This window comes from Carcharhinus amblyrhynchos, chromosome 7 (genome assembly GCF_965287045.1).
Source record: "Carcharhinus amblyrhynchos chromosome 7, sCarAmb.v2.hapA, whole genome shotgun sequence".
Lineage (NCBI taxonomy): Eukaryota > Metazoa > Chordata > Chondrichthyes > Carcharhiniformes > Carcharhinidae > Carcharhinus > Carcharhinus amblyrhynchos.
Genome location: NC_137330.1, coordinates 67,015,409 through 67,039,715, shown reverse-complemented (window position 1 = coordinate 67,039,715; position 24,307 = coordinate 67,015,409). Strand labels below are relative to the sequence as shown.

Genomic DNA, 24,307 nt, shown 5'->3' with positions numbered 1-24,307 from the left:
GAAATTTATTCCGATGGTCAAAAAGGACCGTAGGAGGAGAGGTAATAAGCCGTGGATAACGAAGGAGGTGAAGGAAAGTGTTAAATTAAAAGCAGAGGAATTTAGAGTAGCTAAGAGTAGTGGGCGAGAAGAGGATTGGGAGAGGTTTAAATGTCAACAAAGATTGACAAAGAAGTTGATAAAGGAGGGTAGGAGAAACTATGAAGCTGGGCTAGCGCTTAATATAAAAAAGGATAGCAAGAGTTTTTATAAATATATAAAAAGGAAGAGGCTGGCTAGGGTGAACGTTGGTCCTTTAGAGGATGAGAAAGGGGACCTAGTGGTAGGGGATGGGGATATGGCTAAGGTATTGAATAACTTTTTTGTTTCTGTCTTCACGGAGGAGGACGTGAATAATTTGCCGGGTGTTAGCGATGGAAAGGTGGTAGGACTGGAGGGTCTTAAGGACATTACTGTTACTAGAGAGGCGGTGCTCGACAGACTGGAGGGGCTGATTGTGGACAAGTCCCCAGGACCGGATGGAATGCATCCGAGGGTTCTGAAAGAAATGGCGGAGGTGATAGTGGATGCCTTGGTGGTTATTTTCCAGACGTCGCTGGATTCCAGGGAAGTGCCGGAAGATTGGAAAACGGCTAATGTTACGCCGTTGTTTAAGAAGGGTGCCAGGCAAAAGGCGGGGAATTATAGGCCGGTTAGTTTAACGTCTGTGGTAGGTAAAATGTTAGAATCCGTCATTAAGGAGGAAATTGCGAGGCATCTTGAAGGGAACTGCTTGATAGAGCAGACGCAGCACGGTTTCATTAAAGGGAAGTCGTGTCTGACAAATTTACTGGAGTTCTATGAGGATGTGTCTAGGGCGGTGGATAGAGGAGAGCCGGTGGATGTGGTCTTTCTGGATTTTCAGAAGGCGTTTGACAAAGTACCTCACAAGAGGTTATTGCAGAAGGTCGGGGGACATGGAGTTGGGGGTAGGGTGTTAGCGTGGATAGAGGATTGGTTGTCAAATAGGAGGCAGAGAGTGGGGGTCAACGGGCGCTATTCGGATTGGCGGATGGTGACTAGTGGAGTGCCCCAGGGGTCGGTGCTGGGGCCTCAGCTTTTTACCATTTATATAGATGATCTGGAGGAGGGAACCGAGTGTAGGGTGTCGAAATTTGCTGATGACACCAAGATTGGGGGAACGGCAAATTGTGCGGAGGGTGTGGAGAGTCTGCAGAAGGATCTAGATAGGCTGGGCGAATGGGCCAGGAAATGGCAAATGGAATTTAATGTTGGCAAGTGTGAGGTGGTCCACTTTGGTAGGAATAATGGTAGGAAGGACTATTACTTACGTGGCGAAAAACTGCAGCAGGCGACGGTGCAGAGGGACCTCGGGGTCCTTGTGCATGAGTCGCAAAAACCCAGCTTGCAGGTGCAGCAGGTGGTCAGGAAGGCGAATGGGATGCTGGCCTTCATAGCGAGGGGGATTGAATATAAAAGTAGGGAGGTCTTGCTGCAGCTGTATAGGGCATTGGTGAGGCCGCAGCTGGAGTACTGTGTGCAGTTTTGGGCGCCGCACCTGCGCAAAGATATTTTGGCCTTGGAGGGAGTGCAGAGGAGGTTTACTAGGCTGATACCGGAGTTGAGGGGGTTGAGCTATGAGGAGAGGCTGAATAAACTAGGCTTGTACTTGTTGGAGTTTAGAAGAATGAGGGGAGATCTCATTGAGACGTATAAGGTGATGAATGGGATGGATAGGATAGAGGTGGAGAGACTCTTTCCGCTCAAAAAAGACAGTAGGACTAGGGGGCACAGCCTCAAGATAAAGGGGGGGCGGTTTAGAACGGAATTGAGGAGGAACTTCTTCACTCAAAGGGTGGTGAATCCCTGGAATTCTCTGCCCGTTGAAGTGGTGGAGGCTGCCTCGCTAAATATTTTTAAGACGCGGGTTGATGGGTTTTTGATAAGAGAGGGGATTAAGGGTTATGGGGAGAGGGTGGGAAAGTGGAACTGAGCCACTTCAGATCAGCCATGATCTTACTGAATGGCGGGGCAGGCTCGAAGGGCTAGATGGCCTACTCCTGCTCCTATTTCTTATGTTCTTATGTTCTTATGAAATGGAATTCAAAAGTGAGGAAATGATCTCTTCGTTCGTAGAGTGACCCAGAGTAATGTCTTCAATTCCAAGCACTGCACCACTGGAACGTCATAGTGGCCATGGAGGGAATTTTTTCAAGGGATATGGGCATCACTGGCTGGGCCAGCATTCATTGCCCATCCCTAGTTGCCCTTGAAGAGAGTGCCACAATATTTCAAAGAGCTATTAAGAGTCAACCACATTTCTATGTATCTAGAGTCATATATAAGGCCAAGTAAGAATGACAGATTTCCTTCATTAAAGGACATTAGTCAACCGGATGGGTTTTAATTACAATCAATAACGGTGCCATAAACCAGATGCCATGGTGGGATTTGAACCCTAATTTCCAGAGCATTAGTCTAGCTTTCTGTCCGGTCCAGTGACATTGTCACTATGTCACCACCTCCCTTTGTGGCACAGGTTAACCAGAAATAAAACAAGGCCTGAAAGTTACGAGGTCAAGTAGTATACACTTGGATTGTACTGTCTTGCTTTTCAAATGTATTTAATTTTTCTTTAAACATTTGTCAGTGCGAACAAAGAGGAGTTATTTCTTACAGTGGGGGAATCTACAAGCGACCATAATCTTAAAATTAGAGCTAGGATAGTTAGGACTGAAAAAAGGCAGCAGTTTTCCCCCATGCAAAAGGTAGGGGAAACCTAGAACTCACTTCACTCAAAAATGCTGTGAAGTCTGGACCAAATGAAATTTTTAAGCCTGTTGATAGTGAATATCAAGGAAAATGAACAAAATGTAGGCAAGTGGTGATGCGCACAACAGTCATGATGTAAGCAAGTGAGAGAAAGCTCGGAGGTTGAATGGGCTTTCCAATTCCTATAGGGTGTGGACAGGAGGAGAGGTTGGAGAAACTTGGTTTGTTCTCACTGGAATGAAGGAGGTTGAGAGGAGATCTGATAGAAGTCCATAAGATTATGAAGGGCATGGACAGAGTGAACAGTCGGGAGCTTTTCCCCAGGGTGGAAGAGTCCATTTCTAGGGGGCACAGGTTTAAGGTGCGAGACGCAAGGTTTAAAGGAGATATACGAGGTACAGGAGATGCATGGAACTCGCTGCTGGGGGAGGTAGTGGAAGTAGATGTGATAGTGACTTTTAAAGAGCATCTGGACAAATGCATGAATAGGATGGGAACAGAGGGGTATGGTCCCCGAAGGGTAGGGGGTTTAAGTTCAGTTGGGCAGCATGGTCAGTGCAAGCTTGGAGGGCTGAAGGGCCTGTTCCTGTGCTGCAAATTTCTTTGTTCTTTGTTCATTGGTCACTACAAGTCACAACTGAGTTCACTAAGACACCAAAATATAATAACGGTCCATGTTTGAAAGTAGTCACAATGAACAGTCTAAAACTATACTGATTTAGTACATTTCTTGAACAATATTCGTTTGGCATTGTTTTAGATTTTTTTTCTATTAAAGTTCTGTTAGTGCAGTGAATATATTTACAACACAACATCATTGATACAGCATCTATCCAGGCAAAGCAAAACAAACTTAAAAAGCTGGACATTTATGATTCAATCCCCAAATTTTAGGTCAATTGTTCTAAAGTTTCTGGATTATACCTGTATCTTTGGAAGGATGGACATGACAGAGGCAGCTATGCATAACAGCATATTTAAGCTGATGAAGGCCTTGTTCTCAGTGCAGCCCTCAGGATGTGTGTAGTAACAGTAGAAGAGGACTACAGCAACCAGCGATAGCAGGTAGTTCATTCCTGTTGCTGACAGCAGTGCTGTTGGAAAAATTGTGCAAATTGTGAGCAATTAGTTCTCTAAGATTCAAAACAGTAATTTCAACACACTATACATATTTTTTTAAATCACTGTGCTGTTGTTGTTTTCAGGTAGACATATTCCGAGACACAAGGCAAGGGAAGAAGGGTGGCATGGTGGCACCATGGTTAGCACTGCTGCCTCACAGTGCCAGGGGCCCAGGTTCGAATTCCGGCTTGAATCACTGTCTGTGTGGAGTTTGCATACTCTCCTTGTATCTGCATGGGTTTCTTCTGGGTGCTCCGGTTTCTTTCCACAGTCCAAAGATGTGCAGATTAGGTTGATCGGCCACGCTAAATTGCCCCTTAGTGTCAGAGGTATTAACAGGGATTGTTGTTGGTGCAGCCTCATTGGGCCAAATGGCCTCTTTCTGCACTGTAGGATTCTGTGATTCTATGAGCACATAGCCTGGGTGATAAGAATGACTATGTCCTGCAGCAGGCTCCCAATGGGAAACAACAGGCAGAATTCTCCCAGAAAACCATGTCATAATGGCAAGAAAGCAGGAGCGATCTGTGCCTGTCTCTCACGCATGCCCAGCTCTGCTATTGTCCCGCACTCAAGTCACTTCTTTGGAGAGTGGTGCATCAGTTATGGAGGGTGAGCACTGCCAGAATTGCCATGCTCCTGACCACTGGGGACTTTGATGGCCTCCAAGCCTCCACTACAGCTTGGCCAACTCTCCGCTGGTGGGGACCAGTAGTGATTCATGCTACAGTGACCTTCCACCAGAAAGGTAGGAACATTCTGGTAGAGGAGATGATCATGTGCCAAACTCACTAATGAGACTGAAATCCAGTCAATCTCATGCTAGTCAGTCTTGCGCAATCCGGTTCATGCCATTAAAAAGGGGCTGGGAAGATTGCAAACTGTTTAGCGCCAGGTGCGAAACCAGTTTTTAGGCCCACACGCTATTCTCTGGAATCAGCGCAATCTGCCCCAGGCGAGGTTGGAGAATCGCCCCTAATCTTTCAGCCATACAAGTAAATAAATAAAGAATGCAGCATCAGTATGCAACAAAAATTCTTAATTGTTGCCACCCCACCTCAGCCAAATCTACATAATACCACCACGCTCAGGAGTTACTGTCGTTTACTTCTCCTACCTGCATACCAGCACCTAGAGTTGCCTTCTTCCATTTTTTCAACCCACGATTCATTCCAGGAGTGGGCAAAGTCAATGAGTAGCACCAGTTGGATTAAGATGAAGCAAAATGCACCAGCCATGCCAACATAGAACCAGACTGCAAGTAAAATAAAACAAATGGTTTAGCTTATGTTTCATTTAAAGTATAGAAATATGTAATATCATTTCAGCACATATTTTATTTTCAAAAATCTGTATTTTGAATATATTACCAAAGTCACAGATCACTAAACATGAACTTTATAGTTGAATGTAAAAAGTCTAACAATATAAAGTATTCTGAGTAAAACCGGGCGTCTTTTCATCTTTTATAAACAAAAAAAAAATCACAATATTGAAATACAATACTTAACGAAAAGACAACAAAAATACAGAAAAGTTCCAGCATAGAAAGGGGTTTCTTGATTTGTTGAGTTGAATTTCATTCTCTGCAAGAGTAATTTAGCCAGTCCCATTCTCCTTCTTCTTACCATCGCACTTTCACTTTTCAGTTAGCTATCCAACTCCTCTTTGAAAGCCATCTGTCTTCGCCAACCACCAATCGTAACCAGTCACTGCACAAAAATACTTTTTCTCATATCAGCTTCAGTTCATTTAGCAAGTACCTTAAGTTTTTGCCCCCGGTCTCTTCCACACCAATAGGAAAGAATTCTCTCTATCTAAACCACTCATGGTTTTGAGCACCTCTATCAAATCTACTCTTAAATGTTTCTTCTCTGAAAGCCACCCAAGCTTATCCAACCTATCCACGTAACTGAAGTCCCTCATCCATTCATTCATGTATCATGAATTTAGACCTGCAATGGTTCTTAAAAAAAATCACTTTTTCTGCCAAAACATCATCTTATTCATCGTCAGCGAGCCCCAAGGCTGTCCTAACGCCACTACTTCTGCTCTCGCTGCATCTTCCCAACTAGCCAATCATCACTGGTTTTCAAAATTGAAAACCAGGCATGATGAGCATGCCAGGGGCACACAATTAGACACTGAAGGCTGGTAGGGAGCATATCGGACAGCACCCTCTGCGAAGCCCCACTGGGGGTCGGGGAGAGTGATGCCTCTGAAGGAACATAAGAACATAAGAACATAAGAAATAGGAGCAGGAGTAGGCCATCTAGCCCTTCGAGCCTGCCCCACCATTCAATAAGATCATGGCTGATCTGTTGTGGCTCAGTTCCACTTTCCCGCCCTCTCCCCATAACCCTTAATCCCCTCTCTTATCAAAAACCCATCAACCTGCGTCTTAAAAATATTTAGCGAGGCAGCCTCCACCACTTCAACGGGCAGAGAATTCCAGAGATTCACCACCCTTTGAGTGAAGAAGTTCCTCCTCAACTCCGTTCTAAACCGCCCCCCCTTTATCTTGAGGCTGTGCCCCCTAGTCCTACTGTCTTTTTTGAGCGGGAAGAGTCTCTCCACCTCTATCCTATCCATCCCATTCATCATCTTATACGTCTCAATGAGATCTCCCTTCATTCTTCTAAACTCTAACGAGTACAAGCCTAGTTTATTCAGCCTCTCCTCATAGCTCAACCCCCTCAACTCCGGTATCAGCCTAGTAAACCTCCTCTGCACTCCCTCCAAGGCCAAAATATCTTTGTGCAGGTGCGGCGCCCAAAACTGCACACAGTACTCCAGCTGCGGCCTCACCAATGCCCTATACAGCCGCAGCAAGACCTCCCTACTTTTATATTCAATCCCCCTCGCTATGAAGGCCAGCATCCCATTCGCGTTCCTGACCATCTGCTGCACCTGCAAGCTGGGTTTTTGCGACTCATGCACAAGGACCCCAAGGTCCCTCTGCACCGTCGCCTGCTGCAGTTTTTCGCCACGTAAGTAATAGTCCTTCCTACCATTATTCCTACCAAAGTGGACCACCTCACACTTGCCAACATTAAATTCCATTTGCCATTTCCTGGCCCATTCGCCCAGCCTATCTAGATCCTTCTGCAGACTCTCCACACCCTCCGCACAATTTGCCGTTCCCCCAATCTTGGTGTCATCAGCAAATTTCGACACCCTACACTCGGTTCCCTCCTCCAGATCATCTATATAAATGGTAAAAAGCTGAGGCCCCAGCACCGATCCCTGGGGCACTCCACTAGTCACCATCCGCCAATCCGAATAGCACCCGTTGACCCCCACTCTCTGCCTCCTATTTGACAACCAATCCTCTATCCACGCTAACACCCTACCCCCAACTCCATGTCCCCCGACCTTCTGCAATAACCTCTTGTGAGGTACTTTGTCAAACGCCTTCTGAAAATCAAGAAAGACCACATCCACCGGCTCTCCTCTATCCACCGCCCTAGACACATCCTCATAGAACTCCAGTAAATTTGTCAGACACGACTTCCCTTTAATGAAACCGTGCTGCGTCTGCTCTATCAAGCAGTTGCCTTCAAGATGCCTCGCAATTTCCTCCTTAATGACGGATTCTAACATTTTTCCTACCACAGACGTTAAACTAACCGGCCTATAATTCCCCGCCTTTTGCCTGGCACCCTTCTTAAACAACGGCGTAACATTAGCCATTTTCCAATCTTCCGGCACTTCCCCGGAATCCAGCGACGTCTGGAAAATAACCACCAAGGCATCCACTATCACCTCCGCCATTTCTTTCAGAACCCTCGGATGCATTCCATCCGGTCCTGGGGACTTGTCCACAATCAGCCCCCTCCAGTCTGTCGAGCACCGCCTTTCTAGTAACAGTAATGTCATTAAGACCCTCCAGTCCTACCACCTTTCCATCACTAACACCCGGCAAATTATTCACGTCCTCCTCCGTGAAGACAGAAACAAAAAAGTTATTCAATACCTTAGCCATATCCCCATCCCCTACCACTAGGTCCCCTTTCTCATCCTCTAAAGGACCAACGTTCACCCTCGCCAGCCTCTTCCTTTTTATATATTTATAAAAACTCTTGCTATCCTTTTTTATATTAAGCGCTAGCCCAGCTTCATAGTTTCTCCTACCCTTCTTTATCAAATTCTTTGTCAATCTTTGTTGACATTTAAACCTCTCCCAATCCTCTTCTCGCCCACTACTCCTAGCTACTCTAAATTCCTCCGCTTTTAATTTAACACTTTCCTTCACTTCCTTTGTTATCCACGGCTTATTACCTCTCCTCCTACTGTCCTTTTTGACCATCGGAATAAATTTCCGCTGAGCACCAAGAAAGATCTCCTTAAAGATCCTCCACTGCTCCTCAGCAGACCCTCCCTCCAACGCGCTCCTCCAGTCCACATTCGCCAATTCTTCTCTCATCCACCGTACTCCCCTCTATTCAAACAAAGTACGTGTGTCCGGGAACCCACTTTCTCCTCCTCCATCTGCACCAGAAACTCCACCATACAATGATCACTCTCCCCAAGAGGATCCTTCACCGCAAGGCCCCTAATTCTACCCGCCTCATTACATAACACCAGATCCAAGATAGCTCGCTCCCTCGTCAGCTCCAACACACACTGTTCCAGGAAACTATCCCGGCAGCATTCCAAGAACTTCTCCTCGAGCCCACCGCGTCCAACATGGGTCGACCAATCAATATGCAAATTGAAATCCCCCATAACTACGGCCGTCCCATTCCTGCACGCTGCACTTATTTGCGCGTTAACAGCCCGCCCCACCTCCAGATCATTATTCGGGGGCCTATAGACGACACCCAACAGCGTCTTCCTCCCTTTGCTGTTCCTAATCTCCACCCACAACGATTCCACGTTCTGCTCCTTGGCTCCAATATCATCCCTTGCTACCACCTTGATGCTATCCTTAATCAGCAGAGCTACGCCCCCCCCCTTTTCCCTCCTGCCTATCCTTCCTAAACACTTGATAGCCCTGTACATTCAGCTCCCAGTCCCTGTCACCCTGCAGCCACGTCTCTGTAATGGCCACCAGATCGTATCCATTTGTGTTGATCTGCGCCACCAGCTGATCCACTTTATTCCGAATGCTTCATGCATTCAGATAAAGCGCTTTCATCCCAGCCTTCACCTGGACCCTATTTGCCGTAACGCCACCAACTATACTCACGCCCCCTACTCCCTCTATTATTGGGACATCCTCGGCCTCTTCCCTTACCTGTACCCTATCCTTAACTTTAGACCTCGTAACGTCACCTACCCTCGCACCCTCCCCCCCCAATTAGTTTAAAGCCCTGTCTACAGTCCTCTCTACTCGATTCGCCAGCACTCTGGTCCCAGCACGGTTCAGACCAACCCCATCCCGCCCGAACAGGTCCCACCTACCCCAATACAGGTGCCAATGCCCCATAAATTCAAACCTATTCCTCCCACACCAATCCCTGAGCCACCCATTCACTTCCTTAATCATGTCAACCTTACGCCCGTCTGCACTCGGTTCAGGCAGTAGCCCAGAGATGACCACCTTGTCGGTTCTACTTTTTAATTCCATTCCCAGCTTTTCATACTCCCTCCCCAGATCCTCAGTCCGCATTTTGCTTACGTCGCCGGCACCCACATGTACCACAACGACTGGATTCTCACCCTCCCACTCCAGGTTCCTCTGCAGCCCAGCTGCGACATCCCGGACCCGAGCACCAGGCAGACAACACACCCTTCTGTGCACTTTATCATTGTGACAAAGGACAGTGTCAATACCCTTCACCCCACTATCCCCAATCACTACTACGTTCCTTTTCCCCTTCTCTTTGCCTATGTCCTGCTGCATCACTGTACCGTGTGCAGCTTGCTCACCAACCTCACCTGCCTCGTCCTCTTCCAGACTGGAAGCAAGAACCTCAATCCTGTTACGCAGATTAAGAGGCTGAAGCCTCCGCTCCCCACCCTCCTTCCTCCTCTCCCCACTCTCCTTCCTCCGCTCCTCACCCCCCTTCCTCCTCCCAGCAGCCCCCTCTTGTCCCTGACCCTTAGAGTTAGCCAGTCTAGGGAGGGGTGGATGTCACTTGCACCCCATTGACAATGGCACCCTCTCTCCCCCTGATGAGCCTCAGTGTCTGTAGCTCCGAGGCCAGCTCATCTACCTTGAGCTGGAGCTCCTCCAGCAACCTGCACTTACTGCAGACATGGTCACTGGGATGGACCCTGGAGTCCACCAGTTCCCACATCATACAGAAACCACACATCACATGCCCCTCCATTATTCACTGTAGTAGTTTTGAAAAAAAATTTTTTTTTTGTTTTTTTTCCTTGTTTTTCAAACGAACTCACCTGGCCTTTTTTCCCTCAAGCCCTTTTTGATATTAAGCCCTAATAGCTCACTCTACTTCCCTCTCACTCCGCTGCCCGCTCAGACGCTGCCCGCTGTCTACACCACGCCTCCTTTTAAACCTGGCGCTGATTTAAAGCTGTTGGCCCACAACTGCCTTCTAGCCACTCCCTCAGAATTCTTAAAGCAGTAAATACAATAAATAAATGCTTTAAACAGTTCTACAAAGAACAAAGTGCTTTAAACTTATTTTAAACAGGTTTTTAACAGGTAAAATCTTAGCTCTCTCTCTGCTCCTTCACTCGTCTGCTCCAGCAAACAATGGAAGGCTTCACCGTGTTGGAAGATACTGCTGTCATGGTAGAGGGTAGAAGAGTGTCTTCCAACACTTGTTTTGTGGGTGTGGGGGTCACCCTGATGCTTGCTGGAGGCGGGGGGAGGTCTTCTATATCCATGGGAGGGTGGGGGGGGGTAGTGGGGTGGAAGTATATTTTAAACATGCCCCAATCTCTGTGGAGCCGGCCTTATTGGGTCTATCAGGCTGTCACAGTGACTGCACCATATCCCCAGATTTTCTGTGCACTTTGCCAGAAAATCTGGTCTGAAAACTCAGCTTGTTTTTGAAGAGATACACATTGGCTTTCAGTCTGACACTCTTGACACATTCTGGAAAAATTCCACCCACACAATCAAAATGCTTAGTCTGAGGACACTTTCAAAAATCTCAGTACAGTAGCATTATCATCACATGCCTGATACGAACCTGTGGTAAAGGGTCCCTCTGGAATAAAGAAAGCACTCACTGTGAAAGCAATCACTGTGGCAAATTTAAAAAACCAAAACCTAAAAGAAAAGAATAGTTGGTCAGGTTGCCATTGATAATGGATATTTCTGAAGTATAAGACAATACTGTATCCTTATCATCACCGCAGCAGAGATTGGAAAGCAGCAAGGAGAAATTTAATGAAGAATTTCAAAGTGTTTGCACAGCTTATCACATCTCTCATCAATATTTTCATTCCCATCTACAGCACATATTGTTAATGTAGTCAAGTATATTACATACCAAAAGCTTGACAGTATCAATGCAATGTAAGAATGTAAGAGGGTAGGAAAACATAAGATCAGAAGTTAGCAGTACATCCTGTTCTTTAATCAGTGCTGTTCACTTTATGTTTCATTATATTGTTCATCCACTTCTAAAAATGTTAAGACTTCCTAACCCATAAATTTTGATACAGATGGAATCAACTTTTGGAAGGATAAAAGTTCTATCTCATTTTATTTGCCTGTAAGTGCAAAATAATCAATAATGAGCTTCTATCTGAAGGAAGATTCCTACCATGTCAAATGTTATGGGCATAAACACACTTAATTGACCAATATCAAAGTCTTACTGTGAAAAGATAAATGCCTCAAAATAGAGAGTACTCATTAAGCCTGGCAACAGTCGCTCAGGTCAGATTGCCCCTTAACTACTGGTCACCAAGGAACAAAGGAAGATATTACAGCAATAGCAGGGAGCCCAGGGAAGAGCATCAAGGCTGATCAGTATTGTCAGAGGTCTGAGCTACTAGGGAGAGCTGAGGGATTCTGAACTTTATAGCCTGAAAAGAGGCATCTTCAAGGTAATCTGAAATAGCTACACAAGGGGAAAAAAAAGGCAGCTTGTAAAATGCAGTGCCTTGAATGTAGAAAATGTTCCAGAACGTCTCATAAACATGTAAAGAACAAAATAAAAATTAAAACAAATAAATAAAATTGGATAGGGGCAATCAAAAACTGTCAAAGATGAGGGTTTTATGGAGAGGTGAAAGGAAGTATTTCAGAACTTGGGACCAAGGTGGGTTGAAGGCATAAACACAGATGAGGAATGCACTAGAGGCCTAATTCAAGCTTGTACTTTCATTGTGTTAATTTACTAATCTCCATTATTCAAGAAGACTTCATTACAAAACAAGTTTACATCATATTTCCAATCCTAATGGCATTTGGAGTGAATATTGTATGTACTAGATGCCCATTTCCAACCCTTCTTACAGCTGGAACTGAGTGGTAATGGCACAATCTGAGAGTAGATCTCTCTACCTGTTCACTGCATCCATGATTCAGGAAGTCAAGTCAGATATTTCATGTCAAAAAGTTGGAACATGGTAAGAAATTTTGGCTCAAGAGCAGATATACTGGCTGAATCGCAACAAAGTTACTTCCTATCACCTGACTAATGAAAAAACTACAAAGTATATCGCTGATTACTCAATTGTTGGATGTAATCAAATTGCTAATAACGGAGTCTCTGAAGTATGCAATGGCTAGCAGCCTACAGCTTTTTAAAATGGGAATGGTGCATATTACCCATTGTGTACTGCAGCCCTTGGATCCTGACTGCTCTTCACTTTAATCATCAGCAAGGAAAAAAGAAGGAAGAACATTGCCATGCCAAAGCAAACCCGGTACACCGCCTTATATCCAACCAGAACGTCACAGTTCACCTGACCATGGACTCCAGGAACAGATACGTCCATTCCACCATCACAAAATCCAGGAATCTGCACAGGAAAGAGGTGGTGATAGGAAAAATTAAAACTATTGAGGCTGGTTTTATTTACACATATTATAGCACCATCATTCAAAAAAAAACACTTCAGTGCAAAAGTAGAATGAAAAACACATTTTTTGGATCTCCATTGGTCTGAAGAACTTAAATGTTCATTCAAATAAGGGCTTTGAATTTTAATTTGTGTCAACCAGCATTCTAGAACACCATGCAAGGGTGACCCTTGAAGTAACATAGAGCTCTCTTAAAACAATTCACATTCAATTCTTCTACGCAGGTTGTTCCTCCAGTTGCATGGAAATTGCACAAGATGTTGAACTCAAGGAAACAAATAAAAATAGCCACTTTAAATTTTCTAAGAATGAGCAAATGATCCAGAGGAACCTAACCCAGTGTAACCCTCAAATTTCAGTTCTATTTCTACCCACCACCAACCAGTACTTCAAGCTGATTTGTTGGGACTATAAAATTACTGAATGGGAATTATCCAGTTCAGTGCTACTGGAGTTTCAGAAATAGAACTCATCCAAATCTTGTGCCCCATTTAAAAGTCCTGCTGTTGATCCAACAACTTGCCTTGATCTAGCACCTCTAATGTAATAAAGTATCCTAGGGCACTTAACGGGAGCATTCTAAAATAAAATGATATCGAGACGCACAAGCAGATTAGAGATGATAACATAAGAACATAAGAAATAGGAGCAGGAGTAGGCCATCGAGCCCCTCGAGCCTGCCCCGCCATTCAATAAGATCATGGCTGATCTGAAGTGGATCAGTTCCACTTTCCCGCTCTCTCCCCATAACCCTTAATTCCCTTGTCTATCAAAAACCTATCTACCCGTGACTTAAATATATTTAGCGAGGTAGCCTCCACCACTTCAACGGGCAGAGAATTCCAGAGACTCACCACCCTTTGAGTGAAGAAGTTCTGCCTCAACTCTGATCTAAACTGCTCCCCCCCCTTATCTTGAGGCTGTGCCCTCTAGCCCTGCTATCTTTTCTAAGCGGAAAGAATCTCTCTACCTCTACCCTATCCATCCCTTTCATTATCTTATACGATGGGCCCAGCAGCAGTGAAGAAATAATGACCAAAAGCTTGGTTGAAGAGGTAGGTTTTAATGAATGCGTTAAAAGAAGCAACCAAGGTAGCAGGCAAATGGAAAGTTGTACGGAGGGCATTCCAGAACTTTGGGCCTTGGGAACTGAAGGCACAGCCTCCAACAGTAAAATGATTAAAATCAGGAATACTCAGGGTGCTGGAATTAGAGTGCAAACACCTCAGAAGGTTATGGGATTAGAGGAGGTTACAGAGCAAGGGAAGGTTGAGGCCATGGACGGATTTGAAAATAAAAGGATAAGAATTTGAAAAATGAGGCATTATTTGAGTGGGGACACAATGAATGAAAGAAGTCCAAGCAAATAAGGGCATTGGCAGCAGGGATTTGGATGACCTCAAAAGTTCATGGAGAGTAGAATGTGGGAGGCAGGTTAGGAATGTCTTTGAATATTGAAGTCCAGAGGTAACAAGGCATGGGTGAGGGTTTTAGCAGCAAATGGCTGAGGCAGGGACAAATTCAGGCAATGATATGGAGATGGTCATAGTGATGGCAGAAATTTACGGTTGGGAGATCATCTTCAGAACAAATATGAACCAAGATTGAATTCAGTGTCAGACAGTTGTCAGGAAAGAGATCATGGCTGGACTCTTATCACCGTTCACATCAGCAGAATTTTCTCCTCCCGCTGCAGTGAACGGAGATTTGGTTAGCCCCCAAATTCTTTGACCTCGCTGCAGCAGGAGCATGATGTGAATGACAGATAAGATCGCACCCAGAGTTTGTGGTGAAGGGGCAGAGATTCTGTCAAGAACCAAAGGAAATGGCTTCCATCTTCCAATTGTCGAATTGGAGGAGATTTCTACTCACTCAATACTGATTACCTGACTTGTATTCTCTGACCAATTAGAGACAGTGGAGGAGATGGGAGAAGTAGCTAGTTGTCATCAACGCTTATATAATTGGCATTGTGTTTCTGGATGGTGTTGTAGATGGGCAGCACGTAGATGAGAAAAAGGGGTGAGGCAAGGATAAATCCTTGGGGAAACAAGAGGGAACTGTGCAGGAATGGGAAGGGTAGCCATTGAGGGCAATTCCCTGATTAAAATTAGATAGATAATAATGGAATCAGGTGACTACAGTTCCTCCCAGCTGAATGATGTTGGAAAGGTGTTAGAGGAAGGTAGTGTGAACAACTATGTCAAAAGTCGCAAGTTTTTTTTAATTCATTCACAGGATGAGGGTGTAGCCAGTTAGACCAGCATTTATTGCCCATCCCTAATTGCCATTAAGAAGGTGATAGTGAGCTGCCTTCTTGAACTGCTGTAGTCCAGTGCATTTAGGGAGGGAGTTACAGGATTTTGACCCAGCGGCAGTGAAGAAATGGTGATATATTTCCAAATTAGGATGGTGAGTGGATTGGAGGGGAATGTCCAGGTAATGGTGTTCCCAAGTATGTGCTGCCCTTGCCTTTCTAGATGGTAGAGGCTGTTGGTTTGGAGATGCTGTCTAAGGAGCCTTGGTGAGTTCCTGTAGTGCATCTTATAGAAGGGAGACTGCTGTCATTGTGAATCGGCAGTAGAGGGAGGGAATGTTTTTGGAAGGATGCCAATCAAACAGGCTGCTTAGTCCTGGATAGTGTCGAGCTTCTTAAGTGTTGTTGGAGCTCCACTCATTCAGGCAAGTGGTGAGTATTCCATCACAGTCCTGACTTATGCTTTGTAGGTTGTGGACAATCTGTGGGGAGTCAGGGGGTGAGTTACTCAGTGTAGTATTCCTGGCCTCTGACCTGCTATCTTGCCCACAGTATTTATACAGTTAGCTGAAAGATGAGGAGAGATGTCACAGTCACATCGAGAAACAGACATGATTTTGATAAGAGCCGGTTCACCACTGTGACAGAGGTGGAATTCTTACTGAAGGGATTCAAAAAAGAGGAGCACGAATTAAAGAGGTGACACTATTGCTCAAAGGTTTTGGCAAGGAAACTGAGTTTGGATATGAATAGGATTGAAAGGTTAAGGGTTGATCTCTTAAGGAAAGGCATGACGATTGCAGGAGGGACAAAACCCAAGGATAGAAAATCATTAACATTACCAAGAACGAAAGTTGGGTGATCAGTAACTTAGTGAGAATAGGGTCACAGACAAGAAGAGCTCAGAGGTGGCATGAGCAGGGATAGGAGAGAAACTAAAAGAAAGATACAGGACGTGACAAAAAAAATCCATGGCCTCCTCAGACTTGCTGTTGCAGGTGAGAGTGGAGAAGACAGGAGGAAAGGGTTTAGTAAGATAGTTTGGAGTACATTAAAGAATGCTGGGGTTGCCTTTTAGACTAAAGAACCCCTTTCAGTGCCCACATTTAATAATTTACAAATAGAAAATGCTGGATAAATTCAACAGATCTGGCAGCATCTGTGGAGATGGAGACAGAAACAGTTAATGTTTTGAGTCTATGTTAATAATTGAAGACTTTTTCTGCAACTACAGCAGACTTAAACCAAATCTATTTTCTATCAAAATAGAAGTCTAATCTCAATTCTTTGTTTCTACTTAGTAAGAAGTAGAAATAAAACGATATCAGTGTTTGGTAAGTAAAGAGCACACTAACATTGTGGTCATATTACTGGGCTGGCAGTGCAGAGGTTTGAGCTAATAAACCAGTGAACAAGGGTTCAAATACAAACGTGGCAGTTTGATCATAGAATCCCTACATTGCAGAAGGAGGCCATTCAGCCCAGAGTCCGCACCAACCACAATCCCACCTAAATCCTAACCCCATAACTTCACATATTTATCCCACTAATCCCTCGAGCCTATGCATCCCGAGACACAAAGGGGCAATTTAGCATGGCCAATGCTCCTAACCCACACATCTTTGGATTGTGGGAGGAAACCGGAGCACCTGGAGAAAACTCACACAGGCACAGGGAGAATGTGCAAACTCCGCACAGACAGTGACCCCAAACTGGGAATCAAACCTAGGTCTCTGGAGCTCTGAGGCAGCAGAGCTAACCACTCTGTCACCCAGCTGAACATAAGTAAAATTAATATTAATGCTACGAAGTCCCTACACAGAATCAATGCTGATTATGCTGGTAGAATTTCTAGAAGTGAAAGGGGGTTCCCTTTCTACCTGAGAATGCTAACCAACCAAACCACTAACAGTGCATACAGGGCACTCACAATTATTAAGATATTAGTGTATCTAGTGGAGATAGCCACATTTTGCATTTATACCTATCTGCACCCACACTCATCCACCCCATCCCTCACCAAACCCCAGTTACCCACCACCTCACCCCCACTATCCTTCCTCATCTAAGTATATCAAAATAACCTTCTATTCCCTTCTCCCACAATGCATATCTAAGCTTCTGCTTAAAGACTTACTTATTATTTATATTATTTACCTCAACTATACTCTGTGATAGCAAATTCCACATTTTCACCACTTTCTGGGTAAATTGTTTATTCTAAATTCCCTACATCTAAAACATTAAGATGTATTTCTATGCCTTGCACTTGCAATGGAATACACTGCCAACAGGTACTCAACCTTTTTGAGCTGCTCCTCCATTCCTGGTATTAACATAATACAAGCCACTCCCACTCCAAGCAGCAAAAAGGATGCGAAGATCAAGCGAGTTACTGTTGAATTCTTCCCACTTGGGCAGCATCCACAGAGAAGACATGGTGCACTGCCACATAAACAAGGTATCTGCAAAGAGAGAAAGAAGCAATGAAACTGCATCTCTATATAAGCAGATCATGAAACAGGTATTTAGTGTTGGTTTTTTTTCCAGCTACTTATAACATGAATATTTGAGGACAGCATAGTGGCACAGTGGTTAGCACTGCTGCCTCACAGCGCCAAGGACCTGGCTTTGTTTCCCGACTTTGTGTAGAGTCTGCACGTTATCCCTATGGGTTTCCTCTGGGTCCACCAGTTTCTTCACGCAGTCCAAAAAATGTGCTCGTTACATGTGCTGGCCGTGCTAAAATCAGCCTGTCTTCACACACGGGAGCTCCAGGTTGACAGCATCAAAACCCTGCAAGCTTTATCCTTTATATTATTAAGCCTGTCCTCCAAAGCCCATCTCTGCAGAGACCCTATTTGTTTGTCATTTGAGTGCTAAGGTATTCATTAAAAAGGAATAGATAGTTATACTTGCAGAGTACAATTGTGTACTAACCAGTTCTTGCAACTTCTTTTTAAAGAAGTTTTGTTTTGTAATTAATCAATCCTTATGAGTTTATTGAAAGAAGCCTGGTTACAGACTTTTATGCTGGGTCCAACAACAACAAAGGTAAATAATTGGCTATTTTGGTCTATTCTAAATATTAATCAATCTCTGTGTCAAGAAAAATTTCCTTTTTCAGCCTCAAACTGATCTTTAACTTTGAACTTATGTTTCTTTTCTATAATCTTACAACGTAGCTTAACTTAATATCCCAGATGTATCTTCTTTTCCCGTATTGCTTTCCTTTATATTTCTAATACAAAAATCACACAAGTTTGTAATATAATATTCATTCTTTGGAATATAGCAATGACCAACTGATATCAGCAGCAAACTCATTGTTTTAACATGATATTCTAGTGAATAATTCACATTTGGCTAGCCTCATATAGAGATTTGACATCTCACAGCCATCCATCATATTTGATCTTTCAAAATATATATTGTGACACCACACCCCCCCCAAAGAAATCACCTCCCAGTTAAAACAAGATATTTTTTCTTATATATCATTTGGTTTATTTAATATTGCACCTTGTTAGCTTTTTCTCTTCAATATAAATACATACGCAAACACCCCCATTGGGACAATGGACCAGTCCTCCCAGAAGAGGGTCACACTGTACCTTGGAGTAGAAACTTTATCATTCCTTTATGCTAACTGAATTAAGCTCCTGATTTTGTTCTGTTTTGGGTAAGATGATATATTTCTATTCACAAATTGTTGTTAAATACGCTGTCATCATAGCACACCTTTTGTGTGAAAGCAAGAAGATTATTAGAAATATTGAAATTGGAGACAGGATGATGTCTGAACTGCACAAATGAAACTCATGAGGTATCACCATAAAAATGTTTTTTTTTCGAAGAATGAAAGCTTCAATTTTTAGAAATCTATTTTTTGTATAGTATAGCCGCGCAATGAAGGACACTTATGGGATATAACTGTGACTACGTTTTTATGATATTCTGGCCAGTTGTTAACTTATAATTCAAACTTTTTTATTTAGAAAACACATAAGAATACAAGATCTGGGAGCAGGAATAAGCCCTATAATGGCCCTGCTCTCTGGGGAAGAGAACTACACAGACTAAAAACTAGTATTACTCTATGCACTGAACCAAGTTACATTTTTATTATATCCAACAACAAGAATAACTGTAATAAATGTAATAAAGTAATAGTTCAATACTGGAATATTCGTTTAGTGCTTTGTGTGGTATAGTTTAGTCCTTTGTGATCTGTTGTATGTAGTCTGAAAACTGAATAAGCCATGAATGTGATTATTTGGTATCAACAGAAGAATATAATTATTAGGTGAGGTTGTGCTAGATTTATTGTTCGAGCTTGGGCTCTTTGGAAGGATGTATAAAATCACAACAGAAATTAGTTAGCATTTTTGCACTTGACGAGTTATTTAATACGATTGTACTTAACGTGAATGATTGCACTATTGTGCGTTAAATCAAGGTTTACTCCTTTATGCTACTTCAACCTACAAACAATCACTCATAGATAAATACATCTCCCCACACCTCCCACCCACCTGTTGGACCAATGCACAAGTATCTAGGAGCAATTAAAGGAAACCAATCGTTCAGCTAGAATTTTTTTCAGGTAAGCGCGATCTACCAGGTCCAAAAATAGTTCAATTTGCATCCAATCGAACTGGCTGCTGGAGAGAGATTTATTGCTGAAAACGTTACATTTGCTGTAGTACAGTCATTTGACACAGTTTTCATAAAAGCCAAATAAAAAAGTAAACATGTAAGTACCAAGACGATATCATCCGTCCCCACCCCCAACTGTAACGGAGACGTGTGTCTGGCAGCACTTCATCATCCATCAAGGTGGCGCTTTCACGGTTTTAACGCAGGCCAGCAGTGATTTACAGCTTGCCAAGAAATGCTGTATAGAGTCAAAATGACATCCTTCAGCAGGCACACCTTTCACTGCAACACTCAACCCAGCTTCTTGCACAACTTGTCTATGGGTGGGGTATGTGTGTGGGGACGGGAGTGGCATTAAATGTGGGGGCTTGCTAGACATTTGGAGCAATGCAGGCACTCTCCCCCCTGACCGGCTGTCAGCTTTTTTTTAAAAAAGAAAACAGATAGCAATCTGCAATTTTATATAATCGGATTGAGACAGTTCGCTATTTAAAGGCCTCCATGCACCATGACTCAGATCTGTATCACAAGTCAGTGACATCACTGGGTCAGCACATCTAAAATAAACCTCTTATCAGACCCAGTAACAGGCCTTTAAACAAGTCCTGTGCCCTCCCCGCCCCCCACCAAGGATACCAGCTGAAATACAAAGAGGAAAGCGCCTCAGGCAGGCAGCAGTCAGGCTCTGGACACAAGCTCTACTTTCCCTCTTTGTTATCCGCTCTCTGTGCAGTGATGACAGAAGGCAGCCGCTGTATTTCTCCCGCACAGCGATCTCCATCTGCAGCCGGTTTGGGACGAGCACTTTCGCTAAATTATCTGCGGATCACTGCGCTGGGTCTGTGCACCTACCCAGCTGGCTAACGAACAAACTCCAAGCACGGCTCCCATTGCCGCTGCTCCTGCTGCCGCTCTGGCTCCTGGCGCTGGGAATGAGTGGAAGCCGCAGAGTGAGTGACAGCTTGTTTACATCCGCTCTCAGTCTCATCCCCCAGCCCTGATTCAGCAGCACAGCCCCTTCCGGAGCTGGCCAAGGCTCAGCAAGATGTTACCAGAATTGCAGAGATATGGTTCCCTACTCGATACAAGTAGCTACTTTTTTTTTGCATTATTCGAATATTGTTAACTTGCAAATTGTGAAATTAAACTATTTTGTTGATGAATGTTAAATCTGCTGCTTTCAATAAACATTCACCAGGATCTCCAAAACTCTCTCCTCTGTTGTGTCCAGAACCATTATAAATCCCGTCTCCTTTACAAATCCTCAATTTATAATAAAGCTCTTGCGACGCACATTCCTGCCACTTTAGCGAGAAGCTTAGAATGGAGGGAGGGGGAGGGACGGCCTGTGTGGGTCAGGTTGGTGTTAACAGCACAAGGTCCAATCTTTGTTCCAACTAAGATGAATTTGGGACCTTCCTCCTTGTCCTACCAGAGGTGGAAGTTGTGGCGCTGTTAGTGAGACCTGCCTTCAGGCAGAGAACTCAAGAAAACAAATCTGCCAAAACAAATCCCTCAGTAGTTAGTCGACCGTCTCCTTCAGCATTACATTTGGCTGGAGATGAATAGGTTTATTCTTAGCATTTGTTTCCATTTGCTAGTCTCATGACATTGCATTTGTCCATTCCATTAATTGTGATTTACCATCGAGCAGTCTACCTTCCCACCCTGTATAGATCCTTCCGTATTTGGTTTAGTTATTCTATATTTTTTGTTTTGCCTTACCTCAATTCATTCAAGACTATCTTCCTTTGCTTTCCTGTTCCGGCAATGTTGTATTCTCCATTTTCTACCAGTGAGCTCTATTCCCAGCTGTTTCCTTCTCCCTAAATTACTTCCAATTCCCTGTCATTATCACATTCCCCATTCCCTCAATTGCTATCCATTTCCCATTTCACTGGCATCCATAATTTTCTTTCTGATTGCCATCCATTTTGCTGATGACACCATCGTAATGGGTCTGATATAAAACAATAGTGAGACAGAATACAGGAAAGCGATTGGGGATCTGGTAATGACAATAATCTCTCTCAATGTCAGTAAAACGAAGGAGATAGTCATTGGCTTCAGGAAGCGTAGTAGAGGATAAGCTCCTGTCTACATCAATGGAGATGAAGTGGAAAGGATCAAGAGATTCAAGTTTCTAAGTGTCCAGATCACCAACAACCTGTCCTGGCCCCTCCATGTTGATGCTATAGTTAAGAAAGCCCATCACTGTCTTTACTTTCTTAGAAGACTGCAATTCTCACCAGTTTTTGCAGATACACCACAGAAAGCATCCAATCCAGATGTATCACAGCTTGTTATGGCTCCTGCTGTGACCAAGACCATAAAAAACTACAAAGGATCATGAATGAAGCCTAATTCATCACCCAAACCAGTCTCTTCATCCATTCACTCTGTTTACATTTCCTGTTACCTTGAAAAAGCAGCCAGCATAATGAAAGACTTCATGCATCCTGGACACACTCTCTCCCACCTTCTTCCAACAGGAAAAAGATACAAAAGTCTGAGATTACATACCAATCAACTCAAAATCAGCTTCTTCCCTGCTGCCATTACATTTTTGAATGGACCTACCTTGCATTAAACTGATCTTTCTCTACACGTTAGCTATGCCTGTAGCATTACAGTCTGCACTCTCTCCTTTCCTTCTCTCCTGTGTACCCTAGGGACAGTATGTTTTTGTCTGCAAAGCACACAAGAAATACTTCTTACAACATCCCCAATACAGATGGCAATAATAAATCAAATCGAATCATTTCTTTCACACCACCAGCCTCCGCATGCAAAACATAATCCTCTGCCATTTTCGCCAACTCCAGCTGATGCCACCACCAAACACATCCTCCCTTCACTTCCTCTGTCAGCATTCTGCAGAGACCATTCACTCTGGGATAATCTAGCCCACTCCACTATACCCAACTCCTCTCCCATCACCCATGGCACCTTCCCATGAAATCTGTCCTTTTATCTCTTCCATGATTACCATCCAAGGTCCAAAACATTCATTCCAGGTTCAGCAGTGCTTCACTTGCACCTCTCTCAATTTGGTCAATTGCATTTGCTGCTCCCAATGTGGTTTCCTCTATATCGGAGAGACCAAAGATGGACTGGGTGATTGCTTTGCTTAGCACCTTCGATTTGTGCACTATCAGGACCCTGACATTCCCATCGCTTGTCATTTTAACACACGATCCTGCTTCCATGCCCATGTCTGTCCTTGGCCTGCCTCAATGTTCCAGTGAAGCTCAATGCAAACTGGAGAAACAGCACCTCGTCTTCAGATAATTAGCTCTACCCCACCTCGATCCCTTTGCTTTCATTTTATTTTATGTTTACCGTTCTCTACCTTTTACTGTGGCATGGTGTCACAGTGGTTAGCACTGCTGCCTCACAGCGCCAGAGACCCTGGTTTGATTCCTGTGCTTGGGTCACTGTGTGGAGTTTGCAAGTTTTCCCTGTGTTTGTGTGAGTTTCCTTTGGGTGCTCCGGTTTCCTCCCACAGTCCAAAGATGTGCAGGTTAGGTGAATTGGCCATGCTAAACTCTCCCTCAGTGTACCCGAACAGGCACTGGAGTGTGGTAACCAGGGGATTTTCACATAACTTCATTGCAGTGTGAATGTAAGCCTACTAGTGACTAATAAATTAACTTTAACTTTAATTTCTTTGTTGCCTTTCTTTATTTTTCTTCCCTCAACTCTACCCCCTATTCTAGCTACCCCTTTCCTTATTTTTTCTCCCTCTTTGCTTCCCTTCCCCCCCTTTTTCCCAATTTTACCTTTCTCCCACCCATTCCCCTCCCCCCACATCTTCATCTGTCACAGCTTACCCTCTGATTTTACCTTTGTTGTTTGACCATTCACACTTTTCATTCTCTCTGTGGACTGTCATTAGTTGCATTTTCCCTTGTTTCTGTGGCTATGGCTCATCTTTCATTTCCTCACTCTACAGTATAAATATCGTCGACTTTCTACGCCTTTTAGCTTTGACAAAGGGTCATCTGGATTCAAAATGTCAGCTCTTTCCTCTCCTTACAGATCCTGCAGCACCTGCTGAGATTTTCCAGCATTTTTCTTTTGGTTTCGGATTCCAGCATCTGCAGTAATTTACTTTTATCATTTCTTTCTAGGTTCTCCCATCCCTATTCCTGGCATAAAATTCCATTGTGGCTTATTGCCCTCTGCTCACAAACTGATGCCGGATTTTCCTCCATGTACTTTTCTCGGCGATTTCTGAGCACCTAAAATGGAAAAATTTACAAATGAGAAAAAATGTGGCAAGAATCCTAGAATTCAAGTTTAGATTTGGTGGTCAAAATTATCATAATGCCAAACAAGAATATTTGAAGAGATATATAAAGAACCAAAGCATAGTGGTTAAATAAAAGTCAGTTGCGATGCACTTAAAGATTCATTAGAAGAGGTCAAATGACAAACAAAAGACTTTGCTGAAAATAAACATGTTGCTGAAGTTTTGCTGAAGTTGCTGGAGTGCAGAGGAGGTTTACTAGGCTGATACCGGAGTTGAGGGGGTTGAG

General features: G+C 43.8%; 1 protein-coding gene across 1 annotated transcript in view; it reads right to left on the bottom strand.

The window, feature by feature from the left end:
* serinc1 (serine incorporator 1) overlaps positions 1 to 20,825 on the bottom strand; it is a 42,362-nt gene extending 21,537 nt beyond the window's left edge. The window contains exons 1-6 of the mRNA XM_080192528.1: positions 20,619 to 20,825; positions 17,411 to 17,572; positions 12,596 to 12,789; positions 11,004 to 11,083; positions 5,012 to 5,149; positions 3,697 to 3,866 (exon numbers count right to left, since the gene is read on the bottom strand). Of these exons, the coding sequence (XP_080048654.1) occupies positions 3,697 to 3,866; positions 5,012 to 5,149; positions 11,004 to 11,083; positions 12,596 to 12,789; positions 17,411 to 17,572; positions 20,619 to 20,657 (783 nt within the window). The 5' untranslated portion in view covers positions 20,658 to 20,825. The remainder of the gene's footprint in view (positions 1 to 3,696; positions 3,867 to 5,011; positions 5,150 to 11,003; positions 11,084 to 12,595; positions 12,790 to 17,410; positions 17,573 to 20,618) is intronic.
* Between the last annotated feature and the right edge of the window lie 3,482 nt (positions 20,826 to 24,307).